At 39.1% G+C, this 21,907-nt stretch overlaps 1 protein-coding gene across 4 annotated transcripts in view; it reads right to left on the bottom strand.

The window, feature by feature from the left end:
• RBMS1 (RNA binding motif single stranded interacting protein 1) overlaps nt 1–21,907 on the bottom strand; it is a 116,277-nt gene that overhangs the window by 46,318 nt on the left and 48,052 nt on the right. For all 4 annotated transcript variants that reach the window (XM_083411169.1, XM_083411168.1, XM_083411166.1 and 1 more), the window contains exon 2: nt 3,995–4,170. In XM_083411169.1, coding sequence (XP_083267295.1) covers nt 3,995–4,170 — 176 coding nt within the window. The remainder of the gene's footprint in view (nt 1–3,994; nt 4,171–21,907) is intronic.

Below are 21,907 nucleotides of genomic sequence, written 5' to 3'. Positions count from 1 at the left end.
TGGGTGCCATGCCACTAAAGGTGCAGCATTATGAGGCTTAACTGTAAGATTACTACACCAATCCATTAAGAACAGTAGCAAGATTGGCAATGGTGATCATTATGATTAGGTTACTTACTCAGTTGAAACTAGCAACATGTTAGCCCAAATAGAATGCACATTCTCTGCACCATGATCTCCTCTACACAAAATACTCAGTCATGACTTGAAGGAACAAGATCTTATTGATGGGGCTCACAAGAATGGAAATAGCACAGAAAGCGGAGGAAACTGTCGGTCAGGTCTTCTGTGCTCTTCTTGCCAATAAAGCATTTAAATCTTGCTACATGCATCTTTCCTCATATCAACTGAAAAAATCAGTGGTACCAAGCCAAGCTGCCATTGTTTTTGGCATACATTTTAAAACCTGCTTTGCTGGTTTCCCATACTTATGGCTAAGTTTGTAACAAATATTCAAGTGTTTATCTTAATTTTGTTTACTTTAACTTTTTACATGCCACTTTTTCAGCTGTTATGAGTGGCCAAAATCAGCTTAAAGCTAAACTACTTGAATGTAATAATGATAAGCAGGTAAGAAGCAATGCAGCATGTATAATATTCCAAAGAAGAAATGGGAAAGCAAAGTACATTGACAAACACCAGCTGGGCATATAAGCCTGCTGATACAAACCAGTTTTCACTGCCATAGTAGGAGCCAAACCATAATCAAGGGCAATGTGTTTCATAATCTGGAAATTACTATGGATAAGGCCCTCTTTGGCATCACCACCAACTAAGCCTCTTACTTGTATTATAGACGGCAAGAGAGACCTGTAACAGTGGCAATGTGAAGTGCTCTTCATAAGGGTTCTAGGTAGTCAAGCAACAATACCTTCTTTCAGGATACACCATTTCGTAGTAATTACTATCTCAGAACTATGCATTCATGAAATTGGGAGGCAAATGAGGAAAACCTAAGGTTATTAATTTAGTTACCCAAGCAGAAATGAAGACAATTCATCTAATTAAACAATGATGTAGAAATACCTGCAAGCTTATTGGTGCTACTCAAATTTACAAAAAGTAGGCTACATGTGTAGCAGAAAAGCTTATTGCTGGACTGTTACATCTAAATGTTTTGCACATAAAGCCATCAACTCAGCTACCTCTTGGATTATGCTGGAACTACAAAAAAAAGAGTTTTGCTTCCTTGGTGCTAAAGTGTTCAACTTTCTAAGGCTAAATGTGCATCTTTCTGAAGTTCAAGTAGGGTTATAAAGGCACAATTCCAAAAGATTTACAGTCTCTTTGGTTCATGTATCACAAAGCTAGTCTTTAAGAGACCGTGGTCCATTATTACATCAATCCTGGAAGAGGACTGTGATCTGCAGTCGTAATTATATCACTAATTTTATTATCATAAGAACAGCTGCTTTTCTAATTGCAGTTCAGTTTAATGTCTATGTGTGGCAGCCATAACAGCAACATTATAGAAAGAGGAAGAACTTGAGCAAGAACTTTGTTTCTGATATTTTATTACATATGTTTGCCAGGATTTTAAAAAAGAAACAAATCAAATAGATTTTGAATAGAATATTCAAAGCTAGATATGTCAACCATGTTTCAGCAGCAGGAGGGCTACTTAAGAACAGAACACCACTTAATACTAAAAAAAAGAGAAATGTGCCAAAAAAAGAAGTTTTCTTTTGGAGTATCGCCAACCAATGGACTCCTGACACAGGCATTGGTAAGTTACACTGCTTCTTACATTGTGGGGTTGTAAAGATAACAGAGGACATCAGGTTTTAGCAGCAGTCTAGTGTTCTTACCACAAACGGTTTTGCTCTATGGTGGTGAACCTGTGGCCCTCCAGATATTGTTGGACTCCAACTCCCATCAGCCCCAGCAAGGATTGTCAGGGATGATGGGAGCTGAAGTTCAACATCACCATCTCTATTCTATGACACCCAACTATAGAATGAATGGGGGGCAGCCAAGAAAAGGCCATCATCACAAAAAAGTGCTATGCATAAGAATTCCTATCCTTGGATCAAAGTACAACATGTTCTTAAGTTCTGAACCATGGGACTTATATAGGTATTCACCTCATCCATCTTTTGCTTCAGTGAGATGCTCATAGTTCAGTAATATCCGCCCCCCTCCCCCCGGGGGAAGCATTTGTATGATAGTTTGAAAATGCAAAGCACTAGCTGCAAATCACCTCAACAAAAAGTCCAATTGAGCACAATCCTCAAATCATTCCGTGGTCTCTCAAAGAGCAGGGAGAGGACTTGGCTGTCCTAAAGCAAAACAACACTGGTACATTTGTGTTTCAAAATAGGGCAACCTATTGAAAACAGAGTCCTGCCTCCCCACTTTCAGCGAGAGCTCCACTAATGCCATCTGAAAACACCTGCTCTCCCAAGCGAGTGTTTGACATACACTATACAGAAGTCTGTTCCAATCTGGCAGGAAAAGCACAAGCTGTACACCCGTTAGAAAGAACAGATGAATAGAGGTGAGGAATAGAAGATACCCAAAGAGGGAACAGACTGGCAACAAGAAATGGTCTCCCCAGCAAAAGTACTTTCCCCACATTAATCTGTTAAAAAGGCACCCAAAGCAGCACAAAAAAGAATGCAAACATTATAACTGTACTGCTACAAATAAGGAGGTAAAAAACACAACATGCCTGTAATTAGATAAGAGCTCTCTCAAGCAACTTCCCAAAAGAAGTTCTTCCCAAAAGAAGAAAAAATCCTCAGAATACAAACATGTTCAAGTTTATCACTGCCAGTAGCACTATGCCAAAACGGAGCTGAATGCAGTGGACAAAGCAATAAGGGGCAGAAACAAATGGACACAGAAGTAAGAGCGACACAAATATAGCAAAAGCTCCTTCTGAAACCAGAAGAAGAATCCAGAAAAGAAATACAAATGAACAGTTTAGGTGTAATTTTAAAGTCAAACTGGAAAGATTTGTATCACTTTGCCCCTCTTGCCAAGTACAGGGTGCTGTGGTATCAAACCACTTTGTATGTTATTGCTGCTAAAAGCACATTAATAAGGCAGTGTTGTCTGAGAGAGAAATTTAGCAGGGAACAACATTGTCCAAAGAGAAATTTAGCGGGAAGAACTTGGCTTACGCTTAACTTTCCACAATCCATAAAATTAATACAGTGACAACTTGGCAAAGGCCAGCTAGTTTTTATCTTCTTGAACCATTTGCTTCTAGTTGTTCAGGACCATGTTGAAAGAAGTTAGCTTTCATAGACCCACATATGTTGCCTGCAGTGACCCAAGCCTCATGTACCGTACCTATCTGGATATCTTTTGTTAGACAAATCTGGGCCTGTTCTATCTACATAGTTGCCACTTGATTCAGTGATAAACTTAAAGGGTTGGATCCAAATAACTGTGAGTGGAAGGAAACAGCCACCACTGCTCCACAAATGCCCGTCCAAGAACTTGAACATATAGTGCTATAATATGTAGGTTCTCTTATAGTTGTTATGCTTCCAAGTTAACAAGCTTTTGTGCTTATACGAAAGAACGTAATTAGATTTAGTCAAATTTTTTCTCGTACAGCTCTTTAGTATGAGGTGTAAAAGACATCCCTTCAATAAGGAGAATACACATTCTTGCATGTGAGGCACAATATCCTAAAAAAGACCCCAACACAATATCCTAAAAAAGAACAGCACAAATGTTTTACTAGTTTTTATTCAAATGATTTCTGCAGAGCTAACAGCATCCCTTTTAAAGTTTGCAAACAACAGCCTTATATTTATATACGAGGAAGAAGTTTTTGCAAGTGAATAGCTCCATAACACAAGTTGCTTCACAGCATACAGGTGATGCATATGGGCAACCTCAACCATTTTGACTTGCTTGGCTTCAGTATTTATTCATTCATTCATTTATTTAGGGGTTGTTTGAATGCCCTGCACAAAATCACTTAAAGCACCTTCTCACTTTAGCAACATATCCCTCAATTTTCGAAATGTATACTTACGGTTGGCATAGTTTTACTAAGTCCTGGTCAGTGGTGTTTGGTGGCAGACCTCGAATATAAAGATTTGTTTTGCTTAATTGATCCCATCCTGAGTTGCTGCTGCTGCTGTTGTTGCTATTGCTGCTGGTGATGATGGGGCTAGGAGGAGCCATTGGATGGGCAGGCACGATGGGCTGCTAAAAATAAAGCAAGAAAAGAGGAGCTCATTTAGGACATACAATATGAACTGCACAGCACCTCGATTCATCCTGAGAAAAGTTCTGATGCTATTACTCCGTGGTACAAATATCCCTGCTTCCACAGCCTTGGAAGCCTACAGAGCAAGTCACTCAAAGCATGCAAGGATGCAAGGAGATGACACACGTATTATGGTGCAAATACATCATATTGCCCTTTCACATGATGGCATATAGTACAAAGTAGAATGTTTCTCTTTAAACAGACAAGCACAACTGAAGATGTAGAGAACATAGACCTATTATCATCAGCATGTCTCTCTTTAACCAGGCTAAAGCTTCCAACTTAAAATAAGGCTGTCAAATCAGCATGAGCTTGTGTCTACCCTAAACATACTGCACTATGTCATATCATGGAAAGTTATCCACTCCTTTGTGCAGGAGGAAGGGAGAAGAAACTTTTCAGGTAGAGGCAATGTACATGCTTGGTGATGTATTATTTAAGTTCAAACACTCTGAATAGCTTAGTCCTCATTGGAAATACGTATATAACTGAATTTACAACAATTATTCTTTATTAATTTACTTCTCCTTTTTGTTACTGCTCTACTGCTTCCTCACTCACCCATCAAGTTCTAGCTGTAAGCTCCTTGAAGCAAGAGTTGACATTTTTAGTTCTGTTGCATTGAACTATGCACATTTATGGCATCCATTATCATAAGTGTACTGGATTGCCAACCATATAGAACAGGGGTCAGCAAACTTTTTCAGCAGGGGGCCGGTCCACTGTCCCTCAGACCTTGGGGGGGGGCAGACTATATTTTTTGGGGGGTGAGAACGAATTCCTATGCCCCACAAATAACCCAGAGATGCATTTTAAATAAAAGGACACATTCTACTCATGTAAAAACACGCTGATTCCCGGACTGTCCGCAGGCCAGATTGAGAAGGCGACTGGGCCACATCCGGCCCCTGGGCCTTGGTTTGCTTACCCCTGATATAGAATAATAAGTCTTGCTGAAGCAAAACCAGCATGGCTTTTGAAAGGGTAATCTGCCCTGCCTCCTGGATATGGAGAACGTTCTTCTTGGATCAGCAACAGCTAGCCAAAGTTATGGGGTAAGCTAGTTAGCATATGTCTATGTTGTTTTCTTCTGTTGGATTCTGGACCTCATAATCTGTTTACTCCAAATAGGTTTAAGCTTCAAAATTAGTAATATGCTTCTTCTATGTTTTCTCTGGTCAGAATAATCATCCCAGCAGCAAAGCCAGAAAGAACAATCTCTCTGTTAACAAATATATTAGCTGGTAGCAGTGAAAACCCCGATATAAGAACTGATTCCCTTGTTTCTGACTGTTACCACACATGTCCTCAAGGTCTGGGTTTGAGTAATACTAGAGTGACTTTCCTCCCCCATATGCAAATACTATGTTAAATGCATAAAATAAAATATACAATGCAATATGAATGTGAATGATCTTCACACCCACAGACAAGAAGAGCAGGCATCAAATTAGGTCATATTTTCTGCATGTGTTCCTAGTTATAAAATTAACTTGGATTTTTAATGTTGAAACAAAGAATGTATATATAAACCACTCAGCATATTAAAGGCAACCACTATTTCTACAGCAAATATTTATATTACCAAATGAGGGAAAACGTTTAGAGGACGAGCCAAATGTTCCAACCAAAATTAAGCAGTTTTAAGCTCAAAGGAAAGAGTAAAGAAGATGAATAAATCACTCCAACTTAAATGAATGAAACCAAGAGTTTGACTTGAGTTGGACTGTGCCCTAGACTTGAGATCTTCAAAAACACTGGTGCTTGGAAGTCTAAGCCAGCTGCACAGACAAAGCATGAAAGTTTGGCAATGGAAAAACTGAAAGTCTTAATTCCAAGAGTACCAAACACATTGTTCATAAGTACTGTTTTAAGCAATGTTTAAACAATGTTTAGGTACTGTCTGAACCCTGAAAAGACCTAGTGGCTTAGTGCTATGCCCTAAGAGAGGAGACTATAAATTGTGTTAAAAATGACATATTTCAACTCAATTAAATGTTTATGGACACTATGGGCAGAATAGTTCCACTGGTTAAAGCCTGCACAAGGGCTTCCATTAGTGCAATGGGGCCTCCCCTGGTTTCCTCAACTTGTACCCAAGATGCCTCCCCCCCAAAAAAAATTGGCTTGGGAGAACTAGTGTATGTTGGAATGGGGGCTCATTCCATCTGGCAAGCTGAAAAGTGTGTGCTGACAGAATGATTGTTGTAACTGCTATGCTGAATTTCTCCCATGACTACTTAAAATTTGAGAAATACTGATATATGTACCTAAAGCTAAAGAGCCCTATGGACATTTCTATGGCATATACTGTACAAATAGCAGCTGAAAGCCAATTACTTTGATAACTGAACCCAAGTAAGTGGGATGAAGAATAAGAAATTAGAACCAGTTTCTACTGTAAAAAGGTAAAGGGACCCCTGACCATTAGGTCCAGTCATGGACAACTCTGGGGTTGCGGCGCTTTACTGGCCGAGGGAGCTGGCATTCACCCCTACTCAATTGTTGAAGTGGGCATGGAAATTTCTAATACTGCAGACACATCTCCCCGCCTATACACACACACACACACACACTTCCACAGCACAGCAGTCAGTCATACATTTCATTTTTAAATATCTCAAGAAATATTTGTAGCCATGGGATAGTGGTTAGAATGTCATAACACGGTTTCATTAAGATGAAAGAATTTTGTTCCAAAAAATCATCTATAAAGAAATATACAAAGTAAATCTGAGTCCTGTTTCAACACTAGTGAGGCCGATTTGCAGAAGAGCCTTATCCAAAATAACATGTGCAATAAATTGGAGGATGGGAGCATTAGGACACACAATAGGGCAGGAGTGGGAAGACTGTCAATATTATCCTATATTATCCCAAGTCCCACTTTGTGGAAAGCGCCTAGTTAATATTGGTGAACTGCATAATCAAGGAAAAGGAGTCATCTGCATGGTGCAGCGGCCCCTTGGTACTGCAGCAACAGTTCGCTAACCACCGCCGGGTACTGCTGGTAGAGGGACTTGCTCCACCACCAGTGTCCAGCACATAGAAGAACAAGCTGAGGGGGATGGTTCAGCTCTCCTAATCTGGACAACCCTTTTGCTTAAGACACATGCCCCCTTTTAAACTATTGAGGAGGACCATGTTATGTTTAAACACACACGACTGCCCTAGTTTGGCCTTTGAACAGAAGCAGACTGTCTTAAGGATGCATCTTCCTGTACAAGACATGCAATGCAATCCTATGCTTATTTGCTTAGAGGTTTTACAGTGCTATCCTCTGCATAACCTGCTTGGAAGTAAGTCTCACTGGTCTAAATGAAGCCAACTACCTACCAGTGTTAGAAACTCAGATAAATAATTTAATCGCCAAATGGCACCTTAAACCTAGGGTTATGGTCGCCACAATCAAATGTCTAGGCACAGGTTGTTGGGGTTTTTTTACGATTGAAACTACTATTACTATTACTATTATTATTATTGTTATTATTATTATTTTCATTTCTATACTGCTTTATACTTTAAAGAACAAATCTCAAAGAACAAATCTTTTAGAACACATTAAAACAGAAAATAAAACAATCCAGAACAAAATAAATTCAAGCTTCAAGGTAAATATTTCATATCCTTCTCTAAGTGAATTTTTGCTTTCCCCAGTCGCCAACTTGGCATCCAGGGATTGCCACATGATTGCAATTGGACCTATGCCAGTCACAAAATGTGCCTGGTGCCTGACTAGCTTCTAGCACTGCTTCCTACATAGGGTGCACAAGATTGCCACTCTGTACCCTGAACTGTGGTCTAGAGGTCTAACAATATTCTCAGCATGCTTCACAGTATGCCATTCATTTCCAGGGTTTTAAAGCCACAGCAGTTAAAAATGTAAGAAAACCATCACACATCTGTAGTAAAGCTAAGACCGCAGACACAATTATGCTCTGTATACCTAACCTGCAATAGATGTTAGGAGGATGCACCAGACTTAACTTGTCACTAGAGTGAGGCCACCTTCTTCCAAAAAGAAAGAAGGCAATGTTAGATGTCCAGATGTAATAGATTCAAGTTAATTAGCCAATGATTTATGACTCCTGCCCCTTACTAGGGAATTAAATCTGAAACGTTGCATACTAGCATGGACAGATAGTAATCTACCATTCTCCAAAAGCAAATGCTAGTTTATTACATTTAATAAGCTGGATATAAAGGCTAATTGTATTTTCTTAACTTTGGTAAGGAGATTGTTTTCAGTACCCAAGTAATCTAATATATGATTTGGTTGAAGGAGAGTCTGCACTATGGGGAAATTGTCTCAGAATGAAGTACTAGCTGAATATTTGGATGATCTGAACAATCTTGCCATTGGCATTCAGCTTGCGACAAGGAATTAAACGTGAAGTATCAGCTTTAATCCACTTAACTGCTGTGTCTTTCATTAAGCCAGTGTCTTGACGTACAAAGACCAGCAGGTGTAGTTTTTAAATATAAGATGAGATGAAGCATTTTGCCCAAGATACCTAAATTAGTGTGAGTGTCTGCATGTCCAAAATGCCCCTGAATTTGAGAACAAAGGTCTGAAGTAAAGTAGTAATTGCCCTTCACTTAAATGCTGCCAGATCACTTCATCAGTTTACTCCATTTGGTATGCAACTAAGGGTTTTTGTATATAGCTTGAGTTAACACGTGGGCAGCAGAGGTGTGGCCTTTCAAAAGCTTCAAGGCAAAGTGAGACCTTAAGCTTGGGTTGCCCCACACTTCATCCTGCAATCTAACCACTACAATTCACGGTAACTACTTCCTGCTAGAAAGCATTTTTAAGAACTGAAAGAAGTAGTAACAACTTTACTCTAGTAACTTTTTATCCAGTTGTTTTGATGCAGATATCAAGTGTTGTTTTTTTAAAAAAATGTTTTGGGGTTGTTGGTTTGTTTTAAAAATAGAGGAGGAGGAGCACCCCCCCTTTAGCTTCTACTTATGAGGCAGTGTTTACATTAGGGCTGAAAGGTTTAACACGTTTAAAGATAAACCAACTAAATCCTTAACCACAGATACGCCAAGCACCCTCATTGTCCAAGGACAGACTACCACATTAGATACTCACTAGTATGGAACTAAGAGGAACCTGTGTGAGCAGAAAGCACTCCTGTCTTTTATTTATTTGTTCAAGTTTTTTCATGTTCTTTTCCTGATTTCCATAGGCTCACGTCTCCTCTCCCTGCAGCAGCAGCAGCCTCATATGTGAGTGCAGAGTGGAGAAAATCCCTGTGTTGTGAGTTGAAAGCCACTCGTGATTTATAGGATTCGAATTCAGTTGCCCCCTGTACCTCACAGTCCATGCTTTATTAAGCTGTCACCTAGCACAGCTTCAAATTATTAGAATTTATGTTATTTGTATTTGGCTCATTTAGAAAAAAAGGTGTAAACCATTTAATTAAAAAAACCTAAGCTGTGTACATAAAATAATATAAAACACCACCACCAGATAAAATTAGCAAAGTTTTTTTAAAACAAAACAAAACAGGTACACATCACCAAATATTCTAATTGACCAGCTTCTAGAGAGCATAGTAGCCACATTAGTGTGCTTCAGCCTTGTTATATTTTAAAGACTAATGGATTTATTATGGCAGAAGCTTTTGTGGACTACAGTCTGCTTGTAGAATTCCCACTGCTACTGGGAGCAATTTGAAGCACTCTCCACTTGGCAGGTGTTGCAAATTCAATGGTCACCAAGAAAGGGGAGGTTTGCGTGCCATGCTGTTAACTATGGCTCATAATTATGAAGGGAAAACCAGGAAGAGATGAACATGGTACCTCATAGTAAAACAGAATTTTCAAAATTTCAAAGGAATTGTATGGCTTGGATACAGTGTTCCTGATGAGTAGAACTTTGCTTGTGGAATGCTGCTGGAGGAGGATGGGGCAGAAGATTTTCAGTGATTCCTCTTGCAGTACCCTGTAAAACCTTATTATCCATAGGGTTGAGCAACTCTTAGGAACAAAGTGAGAAATGGTGTACAGGACTCCAGGGGGGTATGGTATGTGTGGGGGTGTGTGGGGGTGTGTGTGAATGGCCTCTCTTTGTATTCTTCCCCTGTGAGCTGCTGCTGGATCTCAACCTCTTCTGTTCACAGAAGGGACATTTGCCAGTCTTGAGTGTTTATTTAAAGAGATTGATTCTAAGGTTGCAATTCTATCTCCAGTTACCTGGAGTAGAATTAAGTAGATATGTTTCTGAAAAGGTATGGTTAGGATTTCCCTGTAAGATGGCTAGCAAAACACAAATAAAACCACTCTAAAAATGCTAACATCAATTACCATTTAAAAACTAGCACCAACAATAAAAACAGCAGATTAAAAACCAGAAGGAAAGCAGCCACAACACAAGACAAACAGCAGAAATAAAAGCATTCATTAAAGGAGAAAATAAATATGCCTTAAATAGTGCTTACTGCACCACCAAATTTGGTGCCACCTGAGGGTCCCTGGGGATGGCACAACCAGGGTGCTTGCCATTTTTGCAGGTGGCAACACTTCCAGGGGGGCCTTGGATGCAGATCTTAATAATCAAGCAAGCTCTATAGAGCAAGGTGATCCTTCAGATACTGCATATTAATAACAGTATTGTAGAGTTGGAATGGACCACAAGAGTCATCTTGTCCAACCCCCTGCAATTCAGGAATCTTTTTGTCCATGAACCTGGGATTGAATATTGCATGCCCTACCAACTGAGCTATGTTGCGCTCAAAGCGGCTCACAATAGCAGTAAAAAACAAACATTGCAATCACTGTAATATCAAAAACAGCTTAAAGCAAACAACAACAACAAATTCATCAAAACAATTAATACAATTTAACAAAGTTATACTAATACGTCAGTGAGGAATTTATAGGAATAAATAGGCTGGCAAAGGTTTTGTGCATAGGTGCAATTTCATCACTGTATATTCAGAAAATTATTTTTCCACCTCCAAGCATGAACAAAATAGAAACAAGCCAGATTCTGTGTTAGCCAGAAAATCCATCTGTGGTCTAATCCTGTGACAAAACAACCTAGCAACAATCCCAGCGCCACCAATACTATAGGCTGGGTTTGCCAAAGAAGCAGATGCATCTTATAATAGATATCCTTGGCACACAATTTTTGCTTCATAATGGCCGTTTTAAGAGGAAAGAGAAGAATAACAGGATGTACATGTAGTTTGAGGAGGCCAGTCATTCATAGAAAATGTACTAAAAAAAAAGTACACTAATGCAGGACTATTTGTAGTTGTCATACAGATTTCCCACTAATGACTTGTACAGTGTGGCTCATGCTATCTGAATTCTTTCAGAGACAATTCCAGCACAAACTTCACAGATAAGATACTCTGAATCAATCATGTTTGTTTGCACTGAACATGGAACCTTTGCCTCTTCCTGATGGGCATAGAAAAGGCTATTACGCTTTTGCCATTTTTCTGAAAAAAAATCTGTTCCAGTTACTCAGAACTATCAGGGAATGGTAAATATTTGTGCTGAATTTCACATTAGGCAGCTGTAACAAGATTTTAACTTTAGCAAAACTGTCATCAGTTCTACAGCAGAGTTCCTGAATCAAATTTTGGTCAATTTCAACATGTCTTCCTGATGCACATTAAGTGCTAAAATACTTTTTTACAACTTCCATTCTCTTAAGAGATGGTGGAGCATTATATTTTGTTCCATTTACATTTAAATCTTGGACCCAGAGTCAAACACAAAGAACATGAAATATTGTAGACAACATGTCATAGAGATGTCTCCAACACTTTCTGGCAGATGTATCTTAAATAAAGGCTTTAATAGTTATGTTAGTCATGTATTACAAAAAATTATCCATCATTTCACTGGCAGTGTACTGTTTTTCTGGGAAAGCTGGTTACTCAAAAGGGTTTGCAAAGCTTGGAATTTTTGCTCTACTTACAAATACTGTACTATAAATTTCTTAAATGAAATCGTGTAGCTTCTAAAATGTGATATGACTGGATGTGGTACTGTTATTTTTAGGTCTGACTTTTATTTTGCTTTTTGGTGCTAACTAAAAATTCCAAATTTTTGGAACTCTCCTCCCTTGGTGATGTCTTTTTTTCCAAAAAGGCATTGCAACAATTCCTCTTGCCTCTGAAATTATAAACCACAAACTACAAAGCTTCAAATTCTGCACAAAGATACCATTCCAAACAGCATCACCATGCACCAGCTCCTTTTTTAATGAATGGGTTTTGTGAGAGAATAAGTCATTGATGGAATGCACCATAAAATGAGCCACATTAGTTGAAAATTTACCCCAAATTTTGTTATGTCAGCCACTATTTGGTAATTGTTCCAGTTATTATCCAGTTTTCAGAAATGCTTTTTAACTGTTCTGAAGACATTGTTTAGGTGACTATACCTCAACATGTCCTGCATATGAGCACAGATTGCTTGAAATTTATCATTCATTTGAATAAATTATTTAGTATTCAAATTTCAAGAAACACACTTAGGAAGTTACAGAATAGTTACTTTGGTTCAGAGACCTTGTGCATGTGATTTGAAAATGCACTACCTGAAGCAAAAACACACTAAGCAATCAGCTGAGTAGAAGCAGATGGGGATGTTGTGATCTTATTAGCACCAAACAAGTCTTGTATACATCTGTGAACTGCACACGGATGCAAATGTGATTCCCAGATGTATTGGGGGGGGGGGGGAATGATGTAGCAACCAGAGTGTCCCTGTAATCACAGAAGTCTTTGCATCTGCCATCTCCAAAGCACGGCATACTGCTTCAGCTTGCTGTATCACTGTGCCTATACTTATCCTTTTTTTGTATTAGGTATTTATCACAAATTACCGTATTTTTTGCTCTATAAGACTCACTTTTTCCCTCCTAAAAAGTAAGGGGAAATGTGTGTGCGTCTTATGGAGCGAACGCAGGCTGCACAGCTATCCCATAAGCCAGAACAGTAAGAGAGATTCAGAATTTTTTAAAATTTTCCTCCTCCAAAAACTAGGTGCGTCTTGTGGTCTGGTGCGTCTTATAGAGCGAAAAATACGGTAATAAAACTGTATTTTATTTTACTTTTTATTAAATTCCTATACTGCCCATCACCCAAAGATCACAGAGCGGTTTACAATATAGAAGCACAAAAAATATATAGCATAATAACAAACAAAAACAATACCCCCTCCCCATAGTTTTAAAAGCCATAGATTGTTAAATTAGCCTAATGCCTGGGAGAAGAGGAATGTTTTAGCCTGGCATCCCTAGGGAGAGCATTCCACAAGTGGGAATCCACTGCAAGAAAGGCCCGCTCATGTTGGTGGTGCTTTCTGGACCTCTTGTGGAGGAAGTACACAAAGAAGGGTCTCAGATGATGATCACTGGAAAGGTGCATATGAGAAGAGATGGTCCTTGACGTGTTGTTCATGGCTTTGTAGGTCAAAATCAGCACTTTGAATTGGGCCTGAAAAATAACTGGCAGCCAGTGCAGTCGGCCCATGGTTGGCATTCTATGCTTAAACCATCTTGCCCCAGTGAGCAACCTGGCTGGTGAATTCTGCACCAGATAAAGTTTCTGAACCATCTTCAGAGGCAGCCCCATGTATAACACATTGCAGTAATCTAACCTAGTGATTAGTAGAGCATAGACAACATAGGTTAGGCTCTCCCTGTCTAGATATGGGCACAGTTGGGCCACAACCAAAACTGATATAGGGCCCCCTGCACAATTGATGCTACTTGAGCCTCAAGCGACAGCAAGAGATCCAGTAGTACCCCCAAGCTGTGCACCTGGTCCTTCAAAGGGACTGCAACCCCATCAGTAACAGGCATCCTCCCATCCATGCAGTCTAGGGAACTACTGACTAACAGTGCCTCAGTCTTATCTGGATTTATCTTCAGTTCACCAGCTCTCATCTAGTCCATTACTGAAGCAAGACAACCCCACTCAGTGGTTTCATGTAGATGTTAAACAGTATAGGGGATAAAATCGATCCCTGAGGAACCCCACACTGAAGACCCCACGAAACCGAAATCCAAGTAAGGCCAGAACCACTGCAATTTGGTGCCACCCACCCCTAACTCATCAACAACCGCTCCAGAAGGAAACCATGGATGATGGCATCAAAAGCCACTGAGAGGTTGAGGAGAATTAACAAGGACACATTTTCCCTGTCTCTCTCCCGACAGTGCAGTACTACCTGAGAGAACATTGGGATAAAGCCAAATATCATTAAACTGTAGGCACCATCTACAGGCTTTGGCACCATCTACAGCTTCACCAATATATGTTAAGGAATTTATGAAAGAAACAATGGGTAGGAGGGAAAGTAACTTATTTCGATATTGCGACTTGTTTAGAAGCAAGCATCTCCTTATCATGAAACATTAGAAATAAGCTTCAAGAAATGGGTGGTGGTTTATTTGTCCTCTGACCCCTCAGCAGGTGACCTCCAGAGGCTTTGGAACAGATTCTTCCCCCCTGGAGGACCAGAACCTGTGGATTTGATCCAATATACACATCCAGTTAAAAATACATGTGCCAAAACTCTTGGGCAATATGACCTTCATTAATGTCCAACAGATTTTTCAATCAATATTTTGTAAAAGGAGGCAGTTTCAGCAAAAATGTATTCAGTGTTCATTTACTTGGAACTTCTCTACCCAAAAGTTTCAGAATACCCGTGAAAAGGATTAGAGGACAATGATTACTAATGAAGATGGGTAGTGTACCTTTGGTTCTTTTACACTGGCAGTTTATCATTCTTATTTCACACTGCTCTTTAGCAAGGCAGACTAAAAACAAAATTTAAAAGATTTTGATTAATTAATCAAAACAGAAGCACTTGCTACAATGAACAAGAAATTCTAATATAATGTATATGTAATACAAACAGACCAGAAGCAATTCTCAGTGAGATCAACTTGTCCCTCAATTAACTAGGTACAAGGAAGCAATTACTCTGAAGTGGCTGGGTTCATACTTTGGCCAAGCCACACAGGGGACCTAGTTGCTCAGGGATAACCAGCCAGAAGCACAAAACAAGCTCTAGATACAAATATTCAGTAAGAAGCTGGTGTGTCAGACAATCCACATGATCCCAACACTTGCCTCAAAACTGTGGTCAGTTGTGGTTTGAAGCTTTACATCATCTGATGCAAATAAAGAAAACCCGAAATTCTAGAATACCATATTGAAACCAAGTCAGCCTCATAAATCCTTTCAATAAGTGCAGCTTCTAGGCTACCTCAACCTTCATTAGAATATTTAACTACTCCAACATTGATTAGCCACCGTATTATAAATGTACAAGGACAGCTTTGTCACCTAATCAAAGGGTATACTTGATTAAATCAAAGGGTATACTTGTAATTAGTGCCCTATTACCATTGCAGAAGTTACCATACCAGCTGCTCCTACTCATCTTCCAGTAGCAACACAACTACATATGTCCATCAAGAGTTGCAAATCTAATTATGTAATTGCACCATGTTTTCCATTAAAGCATCTCAACAACTATATGTGGACTCCCAGAAGTTGTCAGACTCCAACTCTAATCAGCACCACTCAGCATGGTCAATGGTGAGGGATAATGGGAGTTGTTGCCCACCAACGTCTAGAAGGCATAGGTTCACCATCCCTGCTACAGGTCTTTTTTGACAGGCTAAAAGATAGTAATATAAGCAAGGCTTCTATAACAGGTCATCGCAAGAGTCAGGGACCATGGAAATCAGTTATGTATGCCATATATCACCTGCTAAGCATGAAGGATGTGCTTTGGGGAGAGTTGAACTGGTCTTGGAAAACACATACTTCATGCTGCAAATTTCCTGAACAAAAACACGCCACTTTCAGATCTCAGTCTGAAGAGAAGTTTTCGCTGGCAGGAGGCCGAAGGTTTCCTCACATGTGTAATGAATACATCATAGTCCAGGACTGTCCTGTCTTCTGTTTTGCAACCCAACAGAGCTCTTAACATACCATTAAAGGAAATAGTCCAAAAAGTGACGGTGTTGTAAAGGGGGAGAAGGAAGGACGTCAATTGTCAGGTATAATACATTGTGAGTGAAATTGTAACTATACAAGAGAAGCTTCTATGTTACCAAGTAGACTAGCCTGGCAACTAGTACCAAGAAAGGATTTCTATCAGGTAGCACTGAAGGAGCTTTTGTAATCTGGAAGGAGACACGGTTCCCTGCCACCCTGCCCAAATAAAACAGGCCTTCAAATCCACCACAAAATTGCTAACAGAATTTTGTGTTTGCAGACAGGTTAGTAATTATTATTTATGGCATTGCAACTTTTGTTGGCATATTGGCAATGATTCAATTAAGTCATAATGAACGAGTGTACCAATGACTGCTCTGCACTTGTGAACACTATCTCCTTCTGGCTTTCCAAATACCGCAAATGTTAAGGGCATTATGTATTTTAGCTGAGTTTTTGTCTTGTTAGGATATTGATGTTCCTTGGTTTTTTAAAGTTACAGTTTTTATGTGAAGCAGGATAAAGTCAAAATTGGCTAACACCTAGCTCAGACTCAACGAACAGTTTGCACTGTCTAAAATTGCCAAATTGTTCAGATGCTCTTAAAGCAATTTAAGCATATATTTTAATCTGGCTCCTTGCTATCTTTTCCTACATCTCACCAGAACAAGACTGAGTAGGTATTTTAGGAGGAGAGGATAGCGTAAGCATAAATGCAGCTGTGGAACAACACTAATTAAACCTGTACTAGGCTTGCAGCATTCTAGTTAATAGACAGTGCCGGTCTTACACTCCCTGCTGAATTAACAAATGGTTCTCCACCCACTTCTCTCATCTGTCTGCAGCACATCCCTTCCCTTTCCTGTTGCATCAGGAAACTGCAAATTGAGACGGTTCTGCACGGTGCAGCTAAATTTACCACACTGCATTGCAAGCATCTAACTTATTCTTCCCCTATGGCAATGGCTTCAACCTCTTCTTTGAATTTAGTCAAGTGCAAAACCCCAGGCAAATTTCCTTAAGGAGAAAACATTCGTTATTTTGGAGAGAGAGAAATTCATTTGGAAATACATTCTTTTGTTTTGAGATTTTTTTCTCTGGAGAATCTCCCTCCATAAAGTGAAAACAGCTGCTTGAGAGAGCAAGACAGAGGCCTCCTATACATGAAAACTTTATTGACTGTTGTTAGCTATGGCTGTATTTCACACTGTGGTACACATCCTTGCTTCTTAGCAATATTGGGATTTGCTTCATACAAGAGCAGTCTATTTATCCACCTAGCTCGGTATTATTGTGATTGAAAATAGTTTGCCAGGGTCTCAGGCAGGGATTTTGCCCATCATCTGCTACCTAGAAATACCAGTATTATGGGACTTTCCACATGCAATGCATGAGATCTCCTACCAAGCTAGGACCATGCACAACTAATTACTGTATTTTTCACTCCATAAGACAAACTTTTTTTTCCTCCTAAAAAGTAAGGGGAAATGTCTGTGCGTCTTATGAAGCCAATGCCGCGGAGGAGGCACGGACAGGGAGCCATGGCAAGTTGACTTGTATGAAGTTCTACACATTTCTAGCAGCCTCAGTTACAGCTCTTTTGTCACCAGTTACAATCTTCTTTGCCATGGAACTGCATACACCATCCATAAAGATATACCACCAGCACAGATGTAGGATCCCTTGGTAACTGGGGAAAGGGGAGGGGAGGAAGAACAAGAAGGCATGCTGTATTTTCTAAGAACTACCGTATTTTTTGCTCTATAAGACGCACCAGACCACAAGACGCACCTAGTTTTTGGAGGAGGAAAACAAGAAAAATAATATTCTGAATCCCAGAAGCCAGAACAGCAAGAGGGATCACTGCTCAGTGAAAGCAGCGATCCCTCTTGCTGTTCTGGCTTCTGGGATAGCTGCACAGCCTGCATTCGCTCCATAAGACGCACACACATTTCCCCTTACTTTTTAGGAGGGAAAAAGTGAGTCTTATAGAGCAAAAAATACGGTATATAGCTCTTAATCTCCATATTTTTAAAATCTTGGGATTTTAAATAATGGCATTCAAATAATGGCATGCCAACAAACAGAAAAATGACCAGCTTTTGTCATCCAACTCCAGCTATAACAATAATACTAAGCAGCAGTTTTTGCTAACATGCTTCTAAGACAGGTACAAGGGTGGTTTAGGCTGCAATCCTAAACTTGCTTGTCTAGAAGTAAGTGCTACAAAACTCAGCAGGATTCAGTTCCGTCCATTAGTAGTCACAGTGTTGCAATGTACATTAGGTCACCTTGCTTGGATTTAAGATATTGATTTCAAACCACTAAAAATGAATGCCAACATTATTCTGTTTTCTCCTCCCAATGCACTTTCAAACGCCTGTCCTAAAAAATGCAAGGAGAGGGTACTTCATGATATATGTATTTCACTGCTATGTTTGGCAAGCCTATGGAAGCTGGTCAGCCAAATTTATGGTTTGCTAGTAAAACAATCTTTCTAAGTACATTTGCACACATGTTAAGATTCATGCCTTCTAAAGTGTGAATAAAGTAGTGTCAGAAATAGTCTACAGTAAAGATGTTTTGACAGATGCTCATAGAGGAAAACAAATGTGAGCATCTCCTGAACAGAGTGACAATTTACAATATACCTGAAGAATTGGAAGAATTTCAAGCAAGGGAGCTACTAACTCAATGTATTAAAAATGGGTAGAAAAGCAAACAGTGACTGAAAAAAGGACCAAGACAGGACGACCACTATAACTTACTGCAAGTGTGCACACTTTAGACCAATGGTAGTTGTCCTATCAAGGACAGAGAGCTCTTTTGTCACATCCAGCTGTTCAAAAGAAAGAGGAATTTATTGAATCTTTTAACGTATTTTATGCTGTTGCCAGAAATGTATGCCATGGGCATGAAGACCAACTGTGATCCACATGCATTATGCTTAAATGTTACAGGTGGGGTGGGATCATTTGTTGTGTGTGTTTGGTGGGATTTCATGCCAAGTTTAATTTGTTCATCAACCATGATGACGTGTGTGACTAATTGGTCAGGACTCCTTGTTATGCTTCATCAATATATCAGTATACTAAAAATGTGCAACAGATTTTTCCACTAATCAAGAATAAGTGGAGAATAAGTAGAGCGAAATCAGTACACCCAGATAAAAGTATTTTCAAAATCTAACATTTTCCTGCAATTATACTAAAGATATGATATGAGAGGCTGGTGAAATTATCTTATCAGCCATAGGACAAACCAGTACATGGCGGAAAATAAAGCAATTCAAGTATGTCTACAGCTTAGTAGCAGAGTGCAGCAATATTCTCCTACTCACTGTGGCTAGCAACTGATATTCAGATGCATACTAACCCCAAAACTGGAGATGATTTAGCCATCCTGAGTAGGGCCCTTGTCCTCCATTAATTTGTTTAATTTCCTTTTAAAACCATCTCAGAAAGCGGTCATCCCCCCATCTCATGGAAGTGCATTCCATAGCTATGTGAGAAAGTACTTTCCTTTTGTTTCTCTGGAATTCATTGACTGATCCCTAAATTCTAGTGAAATGAGAGGAGGAGAAACACTTCTCTCTATCCACTTTTCCCCACATTATGATTTTGTACTTCTGCCTAATACATCACTGAATATAAAAGGAAAAAGAGAGTAGTGTATAGAATCTTCTACCACATAAAAAAAAAAAAAGGTCTGATATATCAGATACATTTCAAAACAATAGTCAATAGTCCATCTTGACATTTTCCTTTGCCAGTAACCCATTGCCAGTTAGACAATAATGGGATAGATTGACAAAACAGCCTGACTTGATTTAAGGCAACTTCATTCAGTTAAGATCTGGAACAATAATATGTTTAGATCTGTTCCTTAGAATTGAGAGGAGTGCCACATTCTAAATTACCTACATTGGAATTCAGGATAGAGCATTAAAACTGCAAGAAGTACAATATCTGTGAGTTATAAAGGATTCATGTTTAGATATTTTTTTCCATCTATTTCTCCAGTCTGGGCTTTAGGAGAACTATCCTGAAGGTTTCACTTTATATTTAAAAAGAAAAGAAGAATTGCAAGCAGATGATGACACATAAATAATTTCACTTCATGCTCACATTGGAAACTACAACAGGCCATAGCTCTAAGTGCAAAGCACTTCATGTACATTTGCAGAAACACATGCATATGCAATTATTGCAAGCCATAAGAAACATTATTCTGTACCCTAGAACTACTCTGTGTGCAGAAAATTGATATCTGAAGTATCTTTTACTCCACAAATCCCATTTTTAATAGGATTATTCCTGAGTAAATTAATTGTGGACTGATGCCTAAATGTTAATCCAGAAGGCATTTGTATACACATGCTTTTCCAAGTTCAAATGCAACTATAAAAATCTAAATATATTAAGAGTTTTTAGGATCAAGTGTGCTGGTGGGGGTGCTTTTAGTTTCCTGCAAATTACTGAGGTAAAATGCATCACCAAGCTTTTTCCTCTCCCTTGTATAAGTCTTTACCTTTCAAATCTCTATACCGTCACTATCTACCCGCATTAGAAAAAAATATAAAACTTGAAGAAGGAATTTTCAACAGCAAACAGATATGATGCTTTGATGCTATACTTTAAAATCAAAATGTTGAGAATCAAACACCATACATTTTAAACCTGGATCGCCATATAGCTTTTTTCGTTTTACCACTTCTAAGCAAAAAAAGAAGAAGCCAGTTTTAGCCAAATTTAAAATTCATAATACAAATCCTATTGTGAACAGACCTGGGATCAAGAGTTTTGTGTGTCAGCCACTAAACATGGCCAAGCACTGAATCAGTGTTAAATTCCTCACATGCAGCTACGCCCAGTTAATCTGCTTGAAAGCAGCAAACTATGTAAATCTACTTATGCTAGTGAGATAAACATTACAGTCATCAAAAATGTAACAACATGCAACAAGAATGACTGTTACTTAGCAAAAGTGGATGTTGGGGAGGGGAGCAGAACACCTCACAAAACAGGTTGTCTTACAACCAACTTATTTTCAAGCAGTACTGACTGGCAGCACACACACACACACACACACACACACACACACACACCAACTTCCTCCCCTAGTCAAGTTTCTCCACCAGCTCTGCAGAGACACAAATTGCATACAGAATCGACAGCAAACCATGCTTTCCTAAGGAAAGCTTAAATCAGTTTTTGCTTTCACATCTGCAATTCAAATGCATTTGAGAAGCCGCTCTCGTCTCACACTAAGATTCACAAGAAACAAAATTCCAGGCTAAATTTGCATCACCTGTGAAAACACCCCAATTCTCTATTCATATAGCAATACCCAGGAGTCTCAAAAAAAGGTCTCTGATTTATACAAAGTGAAGAGGAAAAACCAGACTGCATGAACAGGTTTCTGAAATGGTTAAGATAAAAAACGTATTTGGTAAAAGAGTTAAAATTTGATAGTGCTCCAAGGTAGTCTCTTTGTTGGTAAAATGCCCTTTTAATTTTAAATATTGTCTGAAGTAAAGCATCAATAACTTTTAAAGACATCACTGCTCTTGTTTGGAAGATTATGATTTGTATCCAGATATTCTAGAAAAAGAACACATGCGCATTTCAACTGTGTTCCATTATTCTGTATTACCTAGGCACAGTTTCCAAAGTAATTCTGA

This window comes from Podarcis tiliguerta, assembly GCF_965153285.1.
Source record: "Podarcis tiliguerta genome assembly, chromosome: 1".
Lineage (NCBI taxonomy): Eukaryota > Metazoa > Chordata > Lepidosauria > Squamata > Lacertidae > Podarcis > Podarcis tiliguerta.
Note: the sequence above shows the minus strand (reverse complement) of the source record. Positions and strands in the feature narration are given on the sequence as shown.